The sequence below is a fragment of the Trachemys scripta genome, chromosome 1 (genome assembly GCF_013100865.1).
Source record: "Trachemys scripta elegans isolate TJP31775 chromosome 1, CAS_Tse_1.0, whole genome shotgun sequence".
NCBI classification, from domain to species: domain Eukaryota; kingdom Metazoa; phylum Chordata; order Testudines; family Emydidae; genus Trachemys; species Trachemys scripta.
This window is the reverse complement of record NC_048298.1, coordinates 112,646,564-112,668,397: the sequence shown is the minus strand read 5'-3', so window position 1 is coordinate 112,668,397 and position 21,834 is coordinate 112,646,564. Positions and strand designations below refer to the sequence as shown.

General features: G+C 42.9%; 1 protein-coding gene across 1 annotated transcript in view; it reads right to left on the bottom strand.

Annotated features, from left to right (window-relative positions):
• Positions 1-21,834, bottom strand: part of PIK3C2G (phosphatidylinositol-4-phosphate 3-kinase catalytic subunit type 2 gamma) — a 372,244-nt gene that overhangs the window by 251,565 nt on the left and 98,845 nt on the right. Inside the window, exons 7-8 of the mRNA XM_034782026.1 lie at positions 10,802-10,904; positions 1,699-1,769 (exon numbers count right to left, since the gene is read on the bottom strand). Coding sequence (XP_034637917.1) covers positions 1,699-1,769; positions 10,802-10,904 — 174 coding nt within the window. The remainder of the gene's footprint in view (positions 1-1,698; positions 1,770-10,801; positions 10,905-21,834) is intronic.

The following is a 21,834-nucleotide window of genomic DNA, read 5'->3' as shown; positions in this document are numbered from 1 at the left end:
TACAGAAAGGATGTGAACAACTTGGAGAGAGTCCAGCGAAGGGCAACAAAACTAATTAGGGAGTTGGGGCACATAATTTATGAGGAGCGGCTGAGGGAACTGGGCTTATTTAGTCTGCAGAAGAGAAGAGTGAGGGGGGATTTGATAGCAGCCTTCAAATACCTGAAGGGGGGTTCCAAAGAGGATGGAGCTAGGCTGTTCTCAGTGGTGGCAGATGACAGAACAAGAGGCAATGGTCTCAAGTTGCAGTGGGAGAGGTCTAGGTTGAATATTAGGAAAAACTATCTCACTAGGAGGGTGGTGAAGCACTGGAATGGGTTACCTAGGGAGCTGGTGGAATCTCCATCCTTAGAGGTTTTAAGGCCCGGCTTGACAAAGATCTAGCAGGGATGATTTAGTTGGGGTTGGTCCTGCTTTGAACAGGGGGTTGGACTAAATGACCTCCTGTAGTCTCTTTCAACCCTAATCTTCTATGAGAGATCTGGGTGTCCTTGACACATCAGCCCTAGAGCTATATCGAACCCTATTATAACTACCTTTGTTAAAATAGCACCTGGTTACAAAGACTATGTTATGAAGAGTGAAGCCATTACCACAGTATTTATATTGGTATTTGGCTCTGAAAAGTCTCTCTTTATGAGCAGCAGCACGAGAAAATTACAGCTCCTTCAATCCAGGGAACTTTGGAAAAAAGTGTGTGTGGGGGGGTGGGGGGGGCATGAATGTTTTCCTCCCAGCTGTAATTTTCAAGTTCTCCTGTTCATAAAGAGAGAATTTTAAGAGCCAAACACTGCTATAAATGTTGTATGATGATAATTTTTCTCTTCATAACACCATTCTCATGGATTTGTAGTGAGTTGCTATTTTAACAAGGCTAGGTGTAACAGGGTTTAACTACACAGTTAACACTCATTGTGCTTGTAAAAAATGCTATAGATGGCAGAGAGCACTATAGCCAACTATACTGAAATTATAAGGTGCACAGAAAGCCATTTTATTGCAAACTGGAGAAAATACAGTTTCTTTTATTTATGATAGAATCTATAATGAAAATGTCACATACATGCTCAACATTAAGGGACGGGAGAAAATATAGTTCAATAAAGCAGACCATTCTGCCAAACAACCAGTGAGGCCAGAAGCGGGGGGGGGAGGAGGGAAACCTGTTGAGCTCATCTTACTTCACTTGCTGCAATCTCCAACCTTAGACAGAATTTAGCCAGAGCACAAGGGTTAAAACAACCTGGCTCTGCATGACTTCTAATGAATAGAGGAGCACAAGACATCAGCTTCTCTTTTCATCTCGAAGACAGTACTGTGATCAGAATCTGATGCACAGAAATGCTTTAATTGTTGGTCCAGTCACATGGCCTGGCTCAGGGTTTCTGTCACATGACAAAGATCAATATCTACTGACTTCAGTAATTACTGTCAGAAGCACCCCCAATAGCATCATGATCACTAACACAGTGATGCAACATTGGCTCAATACTGACTCATTGGAAGAAGTGGCATTTATTGAAAGGCCAGCAATGGTTCATGCTGCACCCTATGTTATCTTGGTAGTTCTCCCATCCATGTACAAACCAAAGCCTGGCTCTGCTTAGCTTATAAGTGTTGATGAAATCACACCCCAAGGCATCTAGGTGCTGATAGCAAATATATACGGTTATTAAGCGCAGCTACTAACATTCTTACCTGGACACCTTCCAAATATATGTATATTGTAGCAGCTGGTTCACATTAAACTGACTTTGGTCATCTTCAAGCTGTAGAGAAAAGAACATATAAAGAGTTATATAATTGCTGGTATGAAGCAACTAAATGGTACAAATTTGTTTGGTGCTTCATAATGTCAGTATGTTCTTTCATTATTTTTGGCCCAATACTGAAGACTGATGAAAACCTTCCTCTCCTTGCCTACATGTTCTTGAGCCCTTAGATAAATTTTTGAAGCTGGTCACACCACCAACCTGACCTTGGAAAGTAAGAAGCTCATCTTGAGTAAAATCCTCATCATTTTTGAGCATTTTCAAATAAAGACTTGATTGCAAACAGAGAAGGGCTGAGGCCAGAACATTCCAATCCAGTTCTGGATTTTTAACACCCCCAGATTGAGGAAGAGTTTGGCCAGGTCTACACTACACCCCTAATTCGAACTAAGGTACGCAACTTCAGCTACGTGAATAACGTAGCTGAAGTTCGAAGTACCTTAGTTCGAATTAGTTCGAACTTACCTTGGTCCACACGCGGCAGGCAGGCTCCCCCGTCGACTCCGCGGTACTCCTCTCGGCGAGCTGGAGTACCGCAGTCGACGGCGAGCACTTCCGGGTTCGACTTATCGCGTCCAGACTAGACGCGATAAGTCGAACCCAGAAGTTCGATTTCCAGCTGTCGAACTAGCGGGTAAGTGTAGCCAAGGCCTTTGAAAGGTTATGGTTACTTGCATGAGTTTAAAAAAAAAAATAGGAGCCGCTTGAAAAAATTCCTAGCTTGTCATAGATTTCAAGCACACCCAAACTTCAGGATATTTCGATCTGAAATTGTGTTTGGTGCCCATCTTTCACATTAAGATTATATTTTGGTTACTCCAGGTTCTTGCCTATTTGACAGAGGAGAAATCCAAGCCCGTATCCTCAACCAGCAGTATAGGGAGAAGACATTCTCCCAAGAAAAGCCACTCCTGCATGCTACACCAAGTAGAAGACATTTCACGCTCCCACCCCACATCCCCATGCACACACCATCTGCTTCCTCCTCCTTTTAGGGAATACATTGGGGATCATAGTCATATGGGTGACATATGGAATGGGAGCCATATTTACTGATAAACAGGGTCAAAATCCACCATACTTTTGCAACCTCCCTAGAGAGAGACTTTTCCCCACCATCTTTACCTGGACACATTCTGCTGATCAGGCCACCCTACTACCCATCAGAGTTACTCTTTCTTCCAGCCCCATGAATGGCCTCCCACCTTCCTTTGATGCTTGAATTCTTGAATCTCTGCCTTTCAAGCAAAGTAGTTCCCAACATGCAGCCCCAGCAAGCAGCTATTGTCTGTGTTCTGCACGGACAGCTCTGACTCACTGCTGAGTCCAGATCTCTGCTGACTATAGGGCCCTGAAGTATGCTGTGAAATAACTGTTGCTGTCCACAGTACCACAATGGAAATCAGGAGGCAAGTTAACTGAAACATCTTTATGTCTTTGATGATAATTAAGCAAGAATACAAAAGAAACAAAAGTAACAGTGAAGATACCTGACACCCAGTGCTTTATGGCTCCCCAACCGAACAGTTATCACTGGCAAACATGGGAGTAGTCATGCCATGTGAGCAATCATGCATAGCACTTGATAAGAGCTCGGAGATATGGTATCAGACAGAATTGTAAGGAAGGAATGTGTAAGTCCCTCCCAAAGCCTGTATAAATTACTGTACCAATGCGTCAAGCTCCTCCCCTCTCCCCCACCCCTCCCCCGCCAACAAACCAACCCAAAATAGAGCAGTTAACATGAAACAAAAACATTGCTCAATGATGGCATTAAAGTGCGTTAACAATCTCCACCGCACAAAACCACAACCAAATTTGTTAACAATGAGGGTCCATCCTCACCCTGTTAACTGCAGGGGATCAAAACCCACTGAAGTATCTCGCAATAGAAGTACATGGAAATGCTCTACTGAGCTTGTCAAGCAGCACCACAGCATTACGATTCTGACCTCAGCACAATAGACTGTGGCACAGTCCCAATTCACCTTCTGGCTCCCCTCTGTTTCATTATATGCAAGCTTCTAGCACCACCAGGCCTGCTGGGAACCAGGAGCAGCGTGCACATGGTTGAAATCAGGTTGCCTATACAAACTTTGGAAAGCAGTTGTGTCCTCTGTCCACTCAAAGTAGTCCCCTTTAGCCTCACATAAGTTATGTAAAGCATAGCATGCCACAATAATCAGAACCATGTTGGCATCCAGATGGGTCCGGGGGCTTCACCAATGTGCTTTCAAATGCTCAAAGATGCACTCCACCACCATTCTGCAGCTACTCAGCCTGTAGTTGAATTCCCTTTTTCTTGGGTTGGCAGTTTTGGGGTAAGGCTCCATGAGCCACAGTATGAGCAGATATGCAGGGTCCCCTAAAATCAGTGTTGGCACAAAAACACTGTATAGTCTCACCTCATTTTGGGGGGAATAAATTCCCTTATTTCCCTCTGCAGCACAACCTCGATCTCCTGAGCACTCTGACATCATGGACCTTTCTTGTATGCCTAACATTTGTGTTCATGAACTGACCCCTATGGTCCTCTAAGCCTTGGAGAACCAGTGAATAGTAGCCTTTGTGGTTCATGCGTTTACTGGCCCCTTTCAAAGGGCAAAGTATAGGGAAGTGCGTTCCATCAACGACCCCTGCACAGTTCAGAAAACCCCTCTGAAAACCCAATATAATTTCAAGGACTTAGGTAATGGCAATCACCTGTGGGTGGATCTCAGTTCTAATAGCCTGGTAAACCTGTAGAACCACCACCCCGTCAGTTGATTTCTCAATCCCAAAGTGGTTGGCAACTGATTGGTAGCAGTCAGGTGTTGCCAGCTTCCAAAGGGCAATAGACACCCATTTCTGTACTGGTACGGGCTTCTGAAATTGAGGGGTGTGGTGCTGGAGGGTGGGTGCAAGCTTCTTGCCTAACTCGAGGAAGGTCCTTCCTCGTTGTGAATTTCTGCAGCCGCTGGTCATCATTTCAGGTTTCCAATATGATGTGGTCCCACCACACTGTGCTGGTTCTCTGGGACCAAAAGTGGCAGTCCAACCATGGGCATACCACTGTGACCCTGGCATTCAAAACATGCTACATAGGTAGGTCCCTAGCAAATTCGTGGTCCATTTTGGTCAATTTCACAGACATAGGATTTTAAAAATTGTAAATTTCATGAATTTAGCTATTTAAATCTGAAGTTTCACAGTGTTGTAATTGTAGGGTCCTGACCCAAAATGGAGTTGTGGGGGAGGGAGTCGCAAGATTATGGGGGGGGGGGGGTTTGCAGTACTCCTACCCTTACTTCTGCACTGCTGCTGGTGGCAACACTGCCTTCAGAGCTGGGCAGCTGGAGAACAGCAGCTGCTGGCCGGGAGCCCAGCTCTGAAGGCAGAGCCACCACCAGCAGCAGTGCAGAAGTAAGGATGGCTTGGTACGGTATTGCCACCCTTACTTCTGCGCTGCGGCCTGCAGAGCTGGGCCCTCAGTCAGCAGCCGCCATTCTCCGGCCGCCCAGCTCTGAAGGCAGCAGCGCAGAAGCAAAGGTGGCAATACCATACCATGCCATCCTCACTTCTGCGCTGCTGCTGGTGGCGGCTCTGCCTTCAGAGCTGAGCTCCTGGCCAGCAGTTGCCCAGTTCTGAAGGCAGCATTGCCGCCAGCAGCAGTGCAGAAGTAAGGGTAGCAGTACAGCAACCCCCCCAAAAAAACTCCTTTTTGGATAAGGACCTCTACAGTGACAACACTGTGAAATGTCATGGTTAAATAGCTGAAATCGTGACATTTATGATTTTTAAATACCTATGTGCATGAAATTGACCAAAATGTGCATGAATTTGGTGAGGCCCTAGATATGAGGGCGCGCAGTATGTCTGAGGAAGGGCCCAACTCACCACCAGATGGGTCATACCAGAAGAAGCTTAATAGCATGCAATACAGTAAGCCTGTGTCTGTTTAATTATAGCTTCCTCTGAGCCTGCTGCACTGGTTAACATTTTTCTGCCTGCAAGCAGAACCCATTCTTTTCTTATGTGAGTCCATTGTTGCAAGGATTCCCTAGGGCTGGAGGAGACCTTTGGTTCTGTGACTTATGCTAGCTCTACAGCTGTTAATGTTCTCAGCTGCTATTAGTAACTGAGGCCTGGAGCTCTCACATTCATGTCAGTTATCATCAAGTGCGGATCAATATATAATTTACTTGAATATATTGTAAAAAGTGAGCCTATCTGGTGACTCCCTACTGTACATTATTGATAGTTTAGCAAATGCCTTGAGACAACAAATATTTTCTAACATCCTGATCACTACTAATTTATCTTCCAAGACTGTTATGAACTGCTTAAAATATCAAAGCTTAAAGATTACTTTGTTTGTTAGTAATAATTCTACCTGGTAGTTGTAACTATTTCTGCAGTGTTAAATGCCAAGAGCTGCACTTACTGTGTTCTTGGTCTACGTAGTGCACTGCAGTATATTAAGCCTAATTTAGACCTGTCAAATTAGAACAGCAAAAGAGCAGGCTTTTGCATATTAATGGAACAAAGATTTTTGCTCTGCTGCAGGATGAGGGCTGATTCAACATAGGAAAATACTTCCATATCATTAGATCACTAAAAGTATTTTAAACACGCAAAAAATATTTTAGGAAACAAAAAATGCATCTCTTACCATCAGGTACCAATGACTTCATTTTTAACATGTTTATTGTAACTACACATGCATTAACATAACACTTCTACTACAATGTTATCAGCATTGATGCTGGTACATTCCACTTTAGCAAAACTGATCTCCAGGGTTGGTAGCATTTGCCTGAAAATCCCTATATAGCAGGTGAGGATTCAATCCTGCTGGACTCCGTCCCCCGCCCTCCAGATGCTAGGTACATGGGAAGGGCTTGCTAGAGAGAGGGAATAGCAGGTGTGGGCTGAGCACTCCTCAGAGAGAAACTCCGAAGGCAACTAAACTTGTGGTGGAGGCTTGGACTAGATTTTGTCCTGTCTCATTCGGAGATCTTTACATAAATAAAACCAAACCCCAACAAGGGGTAAGTTTTTCATCCATTACAGTTTATGTGGATGCATTTTGGAGCCACTGCTCAAACAATACTTTTTAATATCCTAAGTTGTATACATAATATGGCAGTTGTGAAACACAAGATCAAAAAACAAATACAGCGTCCCATCCCCTGGAGTATTTTACCACTATTCTAAATTGGTTCATCATTTTGTGAGGAAAATACTGTACCTTCCCCACCCACATAAAATATTTGCCATTCTCAAGACCTCAAAGTGTAGCATACGCTACAAGATGATGAATTTGTTGCTATTTCACATGCAAAATTCCCATTGACATCAATGGGAATTTTTGTCCTGTGAGGCAATATAATTAGGCCTCAATATTTTTACAGCATAATCGTTAACTCCGTGGTCTCTACACAGGCTTTATTTGGAAGTCTAATGAGAATCTAACATCTAGAAAATTCAGGTACTAAAGGCTTTCATTCAAGAGAGTTGTGCCTGATAAAACTAATCTCTCAAAAAACAAAACCAAATTAAAGGTCATACACTGGCTGAAAAAAACCCCTATGATTTCAAGTGAAAATCTGAGGCCACATTTCTTGCTTTTTCACTCCTTGGCTCAAGACAATTTCCTCTTTCCTTCTGAATACATCATAATAGAATACCAACTTCCTATGCAAGGAAAAAAATGCATCTTTACAAAAAGAAAAGTCTTTGGCTGCATTTACTAAACAATTCTGAATATTATTACTGGCCCTCTGAGGGATTATAACATCCTTGTTTTACAAATAAACTTGTCAGATCACACTCAAACATACTCACTTCTCATTGTGCTAAACAAAACTTTCCTTTTCCTCTGTCTGCTGCTCTTAAGACTTCCTGCTTGTCTGTGTGTCTTATTGGCTTCCTTTCACTTAAATAGGCTTGATAAAGTTTTGGGGAGGGGGGGGGAAGGGGACTGATTTTTAAGAGCTCTTCACCAGATGTATGAATCTTCAGAAAGTGGTAGAAGGATCTTCTTCCTGTATTATGACATAGGCCTCAATATGAATCTAAACTCTTTACCTCAAGTGGTTACTACTAAAATTATGGGATATCAGAGCACCTATTTGTTGCAAGGTAAACAAAATAGAGCAAATTTATCCCTGGAGTTGCATGCATTTATATTAGCTGTGAATTTGGTCTGAGGAGTCTAATGTCACAACATCTCTGGACTGCAAATGATTAGCTAACAATGTGAAATATGAACGCACAATGCTGGATCTGTTGCACCCTCCTACTTGCAGTGCACTGTTCCCATCACCTCTCAAAGACAACCTGCTGAACACACAATATGATCACTAACTCAGCTGGGCATCTAGGCTTGGGCACCTAGGAACGAGTTAAAGACCTGACAAATGAGAAGAAGAATCTGCCTGTCACCATAGGAAGTGTAGCTCTCAAGAAATACATTTATGAGCTATAAGCTATAGGTACAATTCTGCATTTAGACTGATATGTCAGTTGAAAATGAATAGGTATGTGGTGGCTGGGGACAGATTTGGTATTGCCATATGCATACCTGTATGTAAGCAGTACTGGGCAAGTGGTCATGCTGTCCAAGTATTATCCCATATCTACAAAAAGCACTATCACCCTTCTTTGTATTTTCCTAAGGAAGATATCCTCTGGAACCATTTCCCTCTCTGTTGACATTTAAATGAATCAAGGTGGGAAGGCCAGTGGATTTTTCACTAGAATGATTTGGAATTTTTAGTCAACAATTTCATTTCTATGATTGCCAATTTTGTAATTAAGCAATAAGAGTCACACGTGCAGTGTATTTCTGAATAACTTGCGTCAGATTACACAATCTTCACTTCCGCAACTCCATGACTACGCTACTGTTTATTTCAAAGGGCAGTATTTAATTACCTAGTGGCTTTAAAATGACAGATTTTCCACACCTACCCTCTTTCCAGGCAGCTCACTATAATTCAGGATCCCAGAGCACTTTAGAAAAGTGACTTAAGTCTCAAATCTTCTGTGCAATAGGTAAGTATTGTTATAGCAGGAGCACTAGATGGTGCTCTTACATAGAGTCTTACATGTTTTTCTTTTTATTAGTGTGCAAACATGTTTTTAGCCTTGGAAGAAAATATATTGTTAGGTTTGTAAAGTAGATTCTCTTGGGGAGCTATGGCTAGTCCAAGGAAGTTTGCTCTATGTTGGAGCCCTTGTCTACACTACGGGAGGGGATGGATCTAAGTTACTCAACTTCAGCTACATGAATAACATAGCTGAAGTCGACGTACTTAGATCGACTTACCGTGGTGTCTTCACTGCGGTGAGTCGACTGCTGCTGCTCCGCCATCAACTCTGCCTGCGCCTTTCGCAGCACTGGAGTACAGGAGTCAACAGGGAGAATGCTCGGGGGTCAATTTATCGCGTCTAGACTAGACGCGATAAATCGATCCCCGCTGGATTGATCGCTGCCCGCCGATCTGGGGGGTAGTGTAGACATACCCTTAGTCTTTTTAAACAGAGTCAGTTCTTGGGGCAGGGTAGCTTCGTGGGAGCCAGGCATTGGTGATTGAGCTGAGATCTCTGAAAGAAGGAACTGCATGATATTTGTGACCACCTCTGTCCCAGGACTGGTGTGTAGGTATAAATAAAGCAATCTGCTCTAAATATATCCTGACTCAGTGTCACAAATTCCTCCTACAACAGGAAGCCAAACTGCAAGACCCCGGACATCTGCTACAGCACAGCAGAAGGGATTGTGTGTGTGTGCGTACGCTGCTTACCCCACTCCATAAAAGCTTCACAAACCATCAATTCATTTTCTACAGATCACCTGACATCAGTGAGACAGTAATTATTTTTGGTCACCACCGATCTGATGGTGACTTGGTGATGAAAGCCTCTCTATCATATATTTCCTGTCTCCTGAACCATCAGTCCTTCTGCTATGAATGGACTCTCAATTACAGATACAGTATTTTCAATTACTTGCAAAAAAACAACTTTTGCATACTCTGATAATGCAAAGTGTAAATAATTTGAACCTCTGCTGTACATGATAGCATTGTCTCCTGTGCTTTTATCTGTTAAAAGGTAAAGAAGTCAAAAGAAAAGATTTTAAAACATTTTATATTTGGCCTCACAGCTTTTTTTTTTTTTTTTTGCTTTTTTTTTAATATTGCAACTGATAATTACACAGAACCTGACAAATCTTAGAGGGGACACATATCAGAACTGGAAAGAAAAGAAACCCTATTTTTTATATTAGAAATCTGTTGTCTGATCCAAATTTTCACAGATTTGGGCCAGTAGTTCCAATTACCTCCTTTAGGCAGATATCCTATCTGTGGATAAAGGCAACCCATCTCCAGTCAAAATCACCTAAAACATCAAGGTCTCCTTTGTAGTGTAAGTTTGGTTTGGAAGGAATTCAAGATTTCTCACAGGGAATAAAATTCATGTCTAGCAGCCTGGATCAGTATCATTAAAGCTCAATAATCCATTCCTAGGTAGTTGAATCACAAATAATCGGAATGAGAATCTCTTCAGATTTAAAGTGCGATAAGACTATTTCTTCAGGAGAAATACATTCTCTTTCTCTCACGCACACACAATCAAATACTTAAATACTGGATCTGATTTATCTTGTGATGGATTTTTACCCTTAATATGTTTCAAAAATGGACAAGGGCCAGCCAGAAAAAAAAAAAAATGACAAACTGATATCATGACTATAGTTCAACTCCAATAAAGTTGACTTCTTCTAACAAAGGTAACATTTGCTCTTCTCATGTTCAGGTATTCTCTAGGATTACCAAAAGGCTAAAGAAAGCCTAACTAGAGGAGAGAAGCAGAAAGACTCTGAATATGTTACATTAATGATGAACTACATTTGAAAGTACACTCAAGAAAGCAAACAAGCCCTTTCTGATTATCAATGCAGATGGTTACATGAAAGGATTGGAGAGATTTCACTTCCTTAGGCATATTTAAAAAAAAAAAATGAGAAAAAAATGACACACCGTTCTAGCCAAACTTTGCTGATAGCTGGTGCCTTTCTGTAGACGAAGCTGAATGGAGGTGGTTGCCTTGCGAAGACTCTCATGACTGCCCAAAGCATAATCACTGCAATTTGGAAGGTGGTAGGGAAGAAGGGAGAGAAATAGAAAAAAAAATCATTACTCCCCAGCTCCTATTTTTTCTCTCACACACTTTCCACCAGGCTCCAGCAACTCCTGCTAAGCATCCAAAACAAGGTTGTATTACACAAACACAGTGTCTTGCATCTATAAAGGATTGTGAGGTTTTGACCATGACTTGTTTTTAAGGGCTGGATGGAAAAAGATTAATAGAATCATCAGTAGAGTTGAAGCTCTGATTTAAAACATGCAAGTTCTGTAAAGGAAAGACAATGAAGAAAGATGGAAATAAAAAGATCTTTCCACACTCAAAGCCATACTCTCTCTTTAGAACCTATTTGTACATAAACCTCAAATTACTATGGGTTATATTCAAAGTACCTAGGACATAATGTAGTATTATTATTTATTTATAATATTGGCTAGAAGCCCTATTAATGAATCAAGATCCCATTGTGCTAGGCACTGTACAAATAGAATTAAAAATGGCTCCTGCCCCAAGATGTTTACTATCTAGGACAAGAGGCAACAGATGGGTACAGACAATAAAGGCGGTTGTGAGGAAAATAATGAAACCATATTGGCCAGCGCAATAGTAGATAATTTGTATATTTCTATGTCTTGATACATAACTAAATAGAATATACTGGATGAAAAAACTGTAGCTGTATTTAATTGGTTTTTAAAGGCTGGGTAGAAAAGGTAATCTATATTTGCAAATCATATACATAAATGAGCATGGGGCCTGATCCTCACAAGTTCCAAAGCTCAAATTGTGCAGCTGATGAGGAGAAGGCGAAGGTGACTGTAAGTCAGTTTTCGACCTCCTCTAATCATAGGACCAGCCAGGGGCCCAAGCAGCCACAGGGCTATTCTACCTTACATTAACTGGAATGGTTCGCTAGGGACAGGTCTGCCCATAGTGCAGGGTACTCTGGCTCCACCTAGAGTGCTCCAATAATCTTCATGCTAGCAGGGGGATTCCCCTGTCAGGAGAATCCCCAGTCCCCCTGTGTTTCTTTAGAGTAGCTTTAGAGTAGCTTTCAGTCCTTTTAGCATTGTTGGATCAATGCAAAGGAGACTTCCCCTAGGTTGAGGGTCTGGTCTGTTATTTCTAATTTTATGTGGAGTTAACATTGTTCCATTGGCTATCATTTAAAAAAAATCAGGTGAAATAATGCACCAGTAATTCCCAGTTAAAAGCCAGAACATTTCTTCAAATTCAAAAACTTTGGGGTTTAATGGTATTGATTTTCTGCAATGACAGATTATTGGAACAAGTTAACATGCCCCATCAGTTACCTCTCCAGTGCATGTTCTGTCAGGTTCATGTTACCTCATTCAAGCTCCTGAACATGATAGCAAGGAGTATTTTCCATATTTATATTGCTTTTCAGCATGGCAAGTTGTTCCAGAGCTCCCTGGGTCAAGTAGGAGAAACAGGTTTGTAGTGCAGATCCCCACTTCTGGAGTGTTCTCTCATGCCTGGACTGAGCATTGCAGAGGACTTTGCCTCTTGTCTGCCCCTGGTGGCCACTTCCTTGGCTGCGATGGCCAGTCCCTGCCCATTATCTTTTCCCCACTCCCTCTCTGGGTCTTCTGTGGCTTGGCCCTCCGGCTAAGTCATATAACATTTCATTCCCCATCCAAAATAACTAAAAGTCCAACTTAAAGTCTAAATCAGAGGTCGGCAACTTTTGGCACATCGCTCACCCGCACCGCTTCCCGCCGCCCCCATTGGCCCGGGATGGCGAACTGCGGCCAGTGGGGACCGCGATCGGCCGAACCTGCCACGTCAGCAGGTAAATAAACTGGCCCGGCCCGCCAGGGTGCTTACCCTGGCGAGCCGTGTGCCAAACATTGCTGACCCCTGGTCTAAATCGAACATCCAAATCACTAGTTCTGCTGCCCCTCTCAGATGCCACTGCTTCTGGGCCCCTTCTCCTGGCCTCTGCAGAGCTTCTTTCATCTTACTTCTTCCCAGCAGGATTCTCCTACTGCTTCCTTTCACCATGGACTTCAGCAGTTTACTTCTGGGGATCCTCCTGCCCTTATCTTGGGCCTCCCCCACTGAAGTTTACTCTACTCCTTGTGGGTCTCTTTCTCTTGTTGCAGGCCCTAACTTGAGCTCTCCTACCCAGAAGCTACTCTAAGCCCAGTAAGTACCTCAGCCTCTTCCCAGTGGGGCACTCCTCTTCTTCCTCCCTCCAAACTCTTCCCCCTTCTGCTGGGATCCCAGCTCTATTTAAAGAGTGCTCTGCCTGTTTCACCACCACAGCTGGGATTAGTCTTTCTAATTAAGCCCCTATTACACCCAGCTGTGGTCACTAATTAGTCCTATGTTGCCAGCTCATCAGTGAGGCTAAGGGGTAGCTGCTAAACCATGGACAAGGCTAAGCCTAGCTTGCCTCAAAGGGCCAGCCAGCCCATGAGAAGGTTCTTTTCAGATTTACCAACCATCAGGGAAGGCATGAAATTCAGATGGAAAGTGGGTGTATCCATATCTAAGAGTGTTCTAAAATCAGATTTATTGGATTTAATCCCCAAAACACAGGCCCTATGAACCTATGACAGAAATAGGGGCTTATAGAATGCGCACATAGCATACTAGGAACTATTGCGTCTCACAAGGGGGTGTCGAATAGAAAACAAAGGTTAATTTTAAATCATTAACTAGCACAGTACATGGCTGTCGGAGATAATTACAAAGGATTCAAACTTCTGGGGATTTCTGACTTCTATGAGTAAATGCTCTACACCTATCCCACAGTGTAATTAGGAAAAAGAACAAGCTCCCCATTTCCAGGCACAAAAGGTAAAATTGCAGAAGTGGCATTTTGTGACAGACACATTGAAGGTCACAGAAGGAGAAATCTATTTCCATCTGACGAAATAAATACCTAGAGCAAGGTCCTTTGACAGTGCTTCTGTACATTTGCAAGATTCCTTAATGTTAAAGCATACAGTATAGATTTAGAAGTAAGAAAGTTAGAGTGCAAAAGCACTAGCTATCATATTGAAATAATAAAATATCTGTACTGCTGTCGTCAGCGCCCCCTTACTGCCTCCCTCTCTCTTTCCACACAATGTTCAAATTCCTCATCCTCACCATTGGGGTTCTGAATGGCTGTACCTACTCCTACACCTCTCTTGTCACTTCCCATCAAGCCCTGATGCTCTACCCATGCGTCTTGCCTCACTGCTCCCTTGTCACCATCTACTCTTGTCTTCATCATCCCTTTACCAGCCCCAAGTCTGTAATGACAGTCCTTTTCCTATAGGCCGCACATCCTCAACTCCTCCTTCAAATACCTTCACACCCACTTTTCCCCTGGCATTCCACCATTGACTTCTGCACCTCCCCTCTTGCCTTTCCCTCACACTATTACAACTAGTGGAACAATCGCAAAAATTATACATAACATATTTATCAATCTTGAATCTCTTGACCATGTTCCTATAATTTTCTAGTTTTCCTTTCTGAAAATATTAGTGTGAATGGATTTTGTTTTGCACAAATGTTTGGAGAGGAGCCTTTTATTCATGCAGATATTGGAGCATGAATGAATAGATGGAGCAGGTTAATGACTTTTGAGGAAAACGTAATCAAGTTAGAAATCTAGTTTAGGTCATAAGAAAAAATAGATGTAGCTGTCCATAAAATAGATGATGTAGTATTCAGCTCCTATTTATCACAAGTTTATCATGGACTGACAGACTATCAAGGGTCCAATCCTGGAACAGTATAAAGGGGCTGCAGCACCCCACAAAACCTGGCCCTCTGTGCAGCTGTTATCCCACCTATAAAATGGAGATAAAAATTAAACAGTCATTTTAAAGGGATGTCATGTGGATTAGTTAGTATTTTTACAGTGTTTTGAATTGTACAAGAAGCACAACATTATAATAAACACGACACATACTGGAAAATTCCCTTTCATCTTATTTGTATTACAATTACCACCTACAGACATCAACTGGGATCGGGGGTCCCATTTTGCTAGGCATTGTACAAACATATAATGAGACACAGCTCAAGCCCTTGAGAGCTTACAGTCTAAATAGACAAGACAGAGACAGAGGAAAGAGTCACAAACAAGTGAAGTGACTTGCCCTAGGTGACAAAGCAGGTCAGTGGCAGACCCAGAAATAGAGTCCAGGTCTCCTGACTCCCAGTTCAGCATCCCCAGCAACACCATTCATTTTCAATCATATAAAATTCTTTCTGCGTTACTTCTGAATCCTTAGGCAGGCTCTTAAATTTTATTTAAAATAAAAACAAAAAAAACCCCAAAACCCTCACTGAAGCAGCATCACTGTATGAGAAGGTTAATTTGCAGTGACAAGAGAAAATGGAGGCTTATTTTTATGAAGAACATATTCACCTCAAAATGCAGGCTTCTAATGATCCCAATCTACACAAATATACCTCTGTCCTTCCTATAATTAATAGTTTAAACTTCACTGGAAGGGAAAACCAGTTTCTATTCAGGCCTTAATTCTCAGAGACTGGAATTAACAAGGCAAAAAAAAAAAAAAAAGACAAATAAATAAATAAAAAGGGTCATCAATAAGGTCACAAGCAAGCGTGAGAGTGTAAATTATAGACTGGAAATGCTCATTTCTATTCTACATTTCTGTTTACTGTGACCGCTGAATTTAGGAGCAAGATAATTACACACAAATACACTATAGGAGAATGACGACAGAATTCAGCAACCTACTAAAGGCAAACTTAAACCCTCCTGCCTTCAAAAGACAGGAAACTTTAAAGTAACATTTATAAAAACTGCTCGACTATGTTCATTTGCTGGTTGTGCATTGCAGTCAGTTCTTCTTACTGACAACAGCCAGATCAATAAACAAACAAACAAAAAATAAACATCTTTTTATATAGCAATGTGGTATGTTTTACTAGGCACTTTGGAATGCTCTGAGCAAGCGGCCTGTAGCTCTAGAGGCAGAAAGTTTGCAAGGAAGATTGATTCATTACTGGCACATAACAAGAGCTGCTTTGGGTTTGCTGCTGGCAGTGGGAGTCATGAATTATTCAACACAAGCTGCTTAAACCCCAATATAATTTATTTTTATACGGCATCTTTCATAAAGGACATCATAAAACCACTTTGTGAGGCATCTATTCACAAGCCAAAGAGGAAAAAAAGCAAAGGACAGTCTGAAGGGAAGATTTAAACAAAGGATATAATACAGGTGGTTTGGACACGGAAGATCTTCAGCTAGCAGAGATGGACAGGGCAAAAAATAAAAAGGTAGAAACAAAGAAGAGGTCAAGTTTGATGGAATGAATTGAACAGGTAGCTAGGAGATTCAGGGTATGTCTACAGGTGAGCTGGAAGGTGTAATGCAGAGATAGATCTAGCATGCGAGAAATAGTGTAGCTGCAGTGGTGCAAGCAGTGGGATCGAGCTAGGTGACCAGAGTACAATCCTTACCGTGGGCAGGTATGTGGGCATGTAGCCCCTCCTGCTTCTCAGGCCATTGTAGATACACTTCTATTTTTAGCGCTCTAGCTCAATCAGAGCAAGCACTTGTATATCGACTCAAGCTGGAAATTACACATTGCAGGTCCAACACACACATACTCAGAGAGGGAAGGGAGATCGAGTCTAAGCAGAATTTTGAAAACCAGAAGCACAGAAGTGAATAATATTTGGAAATGTAGAGGAAAGCTAGTGAATGTAGAACAGAATTTCCCACTTCTTTGAACTGGAGAGTTCTGGGCTCTAGATGCACAGGTGCCGACTGTCATTTCCCTGGAGGTGCTCAACCCCCACTCTGCCCCAGACCCCGCTCCCACTCCACCCCTTCTCCCAAGGCCCCATCCTCCCCCACTTCTTCCTGCCCCTCCTCTTCCTGCCCCTGCTCCACCCCTGCCCTGCCTTTTTCTGCCCCATTCCAACCCCCCCCCCGAAGCGTGCCTTGCCCTCGCTTTGCCTCCTGCCTGCTGCTGAACAGCTGATCGCAACGGGTGGGAGGCGCTGGAGGGAAGGGGAGGAGCTGATCGGCAGGGCCGCCGGTGGGTGCTGAGCACTCACCATTTTTTCCATGTGGGTGCTCCAGCCCCGGAGCACCCACGGAGCTGATGCCTAGCCTTGACATATAGAAACACATTAAGATCATAGAAGGGGAAATTGCAGTACATCAAGATGGGCTGAGGGAAAGAAATAACTAAAGATGAGAGAAGAGGCAGGAACAAACTAAGGATTAATCCTAATAATGCTCTCGAGATGATGCAAGACAGATTTGTTGACAAGAGAAATGCAAGAAGGAAAAAAAAATTGCATAGCCTGTGACAACTCACAATTTCTGACCTAGGGAGATCTAAGTTAAAGACCAGAATTGGAGCATGGATCCAAATCAGAATTTCACCAATTACCTATGGGATAAACCTAAATCCTCAGTATAAAATTCCCTGAACTATTGGGGATGTTTGAAATCCAGGTTTCCACTGTGATTCATAAGAAAAAGCCAAGGGGAACATCAGTAGATAATGGACACACACAAAGGGGGAATAATAAATTGTTTCATCTTCATTTACTCGGCAATGCCATGTGCCATGCTACTCCTAGCTAACACAGTAGTACGTATTCTCTCTTTTCCCCCAACGCTTCCATTCACTTAAAGCTAATTGATTCCAGGCATCATCAAGTATTTCAGATTCTGCTACATGGGGAATCAGCTGCTCTATAATACAATTCAATCTGATAACAAATGGAAACCTCTTACAGAACTTCATGATGCCATCTGGCTCACTAACACCATGGTGTAAGGCATGTGCATTATATGAACTCTTTTGTGGGTTGGCTTTATGTTTAGGTTCTACTGAACTGTAATGACAAAGAAAGAAACAGCAGCACACAATTCTCTTTACTGCTACAAGGTTTCCATGATGACTATGTTACTGCGCTCAACTGACAACTCTTACAGAAAACTCGACCTATTACAGAAAACTCAAACAAGACTCCACACTACAATTCACCCAGGAATTTAAGTGTATTGTCGAATCCTTCCCCAAACAACTCCAAGAGAAACTCTATGACCTCATTCCCCCATGAACCTACTCAGGGACCTTCTACATGTTTCCCAAGATACACAAACAAGGAAACCCAGGTAGACTTATCATATATGGCCTTGGGACTCTTAATGAAGGACTATCAGGACTCATAAAAACCATCCTCAAAGGGCTACTCACCACACAAAGGGCTCGTTTCCTCCAGGACACAACTGACATCCTGCAGAAACTCAGCAACTTTAACAATGTCCCTCAGAATACCATCCATTTCACCTCCCTATTCACCAACATTCCTCACAATGATGGCATAGCTGCCCATCTCAAATATCTACAAGACAACAGTCAGATATCCACCCCAAACATCCTTTTCACATCCTCACCCATAGCTAATGATATCCCCAAGGTACATCAGTGATATTTTCAGCCTCTGGTCAGATGACCTAAACGCCCTTATATCTTTCCACCACAACTTTAACAACCCCCACCCCGCATCCATCAAACTTTCTCTAGGACACTTCTGTGCCAGCATCAACTTTCTTGACATCAGCTTCATCAAAGGAATGCTATAGACAACTGTATTCAGGAAACCCACAGATCACCACAGTGAGGTCCAGTAACCACCTCAAACACACAAAGAAATCTATTATCTACAGCCAGGCACTCAGATATCACAGAATATGCTCCAAAGAGAAAATCCAGGATATACACGTTAGCATACTTAAAACCTCCTTCACCAGACAAGGACACTCCACCAAAGAAGTAGCTAAAAATTATTAAATGGGCCACCAAATTCCTTGAGAGATCTTGTTTCAATACAGGTTAAAAAAAATCCTCCAACGACATACTCCTACTTGTCACTTGTCACCCCACACTGGAACCCATATGGGGTATCATCAAACAATTGCTACCCATACTTTGTGGGGACCACATTCTGAAATAAATATTTCCTGCTCCCCCACTCTTCTGGCCTTCAAATAACCTTACCAAGTTTATCATCAGAATCAAGCGTCCCACAGACCAGGACACATCAAAGTAGCACTAGATTCTACCATAACAATAGCTGCAAACCCTGCAAGCATATCTCCACTGCTATACTGTTCAATACCCCGCCCTCAACATACCTTTCAAGATCTATGGATCCTACACATGCTTATCAACACAAGGTGTACCTCATTCAGTGCACTAAATGCCCCAACAACAACTATATGAGTGAAATGAGACAATTACTACACTCTCAAATGAACTCTCACAGAAAAATAAAGACAAAAAAACACCTACTGCCTGCACAAGATCTTCAAAAGATGGACGTGGGAGCTTAAATTCACAACTTTGGTAGACCCTAAAAAGCATGGTCTTAATAAAGATACTATATTTATGGTTTATTACAACAATCTGTAGCCCCCTAAGCCCCCTCACCCCCTTTCTCTTTTTTTTTCTTTTTGTGCAGATCAGTTAATGGACCACTTCACCTTGAATGGTCTCTTAAGAGTATGTGTTAACTACTTATGCTATACAATCTGGTCTGCCTTGTATTTAGCTGTGACATTCTGGTAGCATAGGGTCTGAGGAGAGAGTCCAAATAGCCAGATAATCCTGCTGTCAGAGTGCCAATGCCTGAGATGATGGGGCGTGCAGGGTTTCGTGGAGGCATTGGCACTCTGACAGCAGGATTATCTGGCTACCAGCACTCCCAGCTATCTTCGAGACACCACCGACTTCCTGAGGAAACTACAATTCATTGATGTTCTTCCTGAAAACACCATCCTGGCCACCATGGATGTAGAAGCACTTTATACCAATATTCCACATGAGGATGGACTACAAGCTGTCAGGAACAGTATCCCCTGGTGGCTGAGCTTTGTGACTTTGTCCTCACCCACAACCACTTCAGATTTGGCGACAACTTATACCTTCAAGTCAGTGGCACTGCTATGGGTACCCGCATGGCCCCACAGTATGCCAACATTTTTATGGCTGACTTAGAACAACGCTTCCTCAGCTCTCGTCCCCTAGTGCCCCTCCTCTACTTGTGCTACATTGATGACATCTTCATCATATGGACCCACGGAAAGGAGGCCCTTGAAGAATTCCACCTGGACTTCAACAATTTCCACCCCACCATCAACCTCAGCCTGGACCAGTCCACACAAGAGATCCACTTCCTGGACACTACAGTACAAATAAGTGATGGTCACATAAACACCACCCTATACCGGAAACCTACTGACCGCTATACGTACCTACATGCCTCCAGCTTCCATCCAAGACACATCAAACGATCCATTGTCTACAGCCAAGCCCTAAGATACAACTGAATTTGCTCCAACCCCTCAGACAGAGACAAACACCTACAAGATCTTTATCAAGCATTCGTAAAACTACAATCCCACCTGGGGAAGTGAGGAAACAGATTGACAGAGCAATACGGGTACCCAGAAATCACCTACTACAGGACAGGCCCAACAAGGACAATAACAGAACACCACTGGCCATCACATACAGCCCCCAGCTAAAACCTCTCCAGCGCATTATCCACGATCTACAACCTATCCTGGAAAATGATCCCTCACTCTCACAGACCTTGGGAGGCAGGCCAGTCCTCGCTTACAGACAACCCCCCAACCTGAAGCAAATACTCACCAGCAATTACACACCACACCACAGAAACACCAACCCAGGAACCTATCCCTGTAGCAAACCTCGTTGCCTACTCTGTCCCCATATCTACTCTGGCAACAGCATCAGAGGACCCAAACACATCAGCCACACCATCAGGGGCTCATTCACCTGCACATCCACTAATGTCATATATGCCATCATGTGCCAGCAATGCCCCTCTGCCATGTACATTGGCCAAACCAGACAGTCCCTCCGCAAAAGAATAAATGGACACAAATCGGACATCAGGAATGGTAACATACATAAGCCAGTAAGTGAACACTTCAATCTCCCTGGTCATTCTATTACAGATTTAAAAGTCACTATCATTGAACAAAAGAACTTCAGAAACAGACTTCAAAGAGAAACAGCAGAACTAAAATTCATTTGCAAATTCAACACCATTAATCTGGGCTTGAATAGGGACTGGGAGTGGCTGGCTCATTACAGAAGCAGCTTTGCCTCTCCTGGAATTGACACCTCCTCATCTATTATTGGGAGTGGACTACATCCACCCTGATTGAATTGGCCCTGTCAACACTGGTTCTCCACTTGTGAAGTAACTCCCAGCTCTCCATGTGTCAGTATGCCTGCATCTGTAACTTTCACTCTATGCATCCGAAGAAGTGAGGTTTTTACTCACGAAAGTTTATGCCCAAATAAATCTGTTAGTCTTTAAGGTGCCACCAGACTCCTTGTTGTTTTTGTAGATACAGACTAACACGGCTACCCCCTGATACTTGACAGCTACAAAGAGCACTGCAAACATGATCTGGAGAGCTTATTCTGGAATTCAGCACTGACGTGTATTCTAAGAAGACTTTTGCATGAGCACTTCTCATTTTACATCTATATTAACAACAAGGGAGTGGGGAAAGAGCAGCTCACAGTCACAGACATCTCAGATACAGGGCCAAATTGATCCTTCAAGTAACCCCACAGGCGTCACATTAAGTTGCCCTAGGGATGAGTTTGGCTTAGGGTTTCAAGATCTCGTTTAGAGGACACTGAAGATGATCAGGAAGAGCCAGGAAAAAGCGGAAGATGAAAGCACAGCATAGCACAGAATTACAGCAGTTGAGGCCAGAACTGCAGTTCAATGCCTTTTGCACTACACTGAAGGAGCAAAGCGAGCAGCTGACAACATTATTGACCTTGTTTCACTGCTAATGAGACGTGCAGAGATTCTGCAAATGCAGGAATTTAGCGGTTCCCTATTGATGAG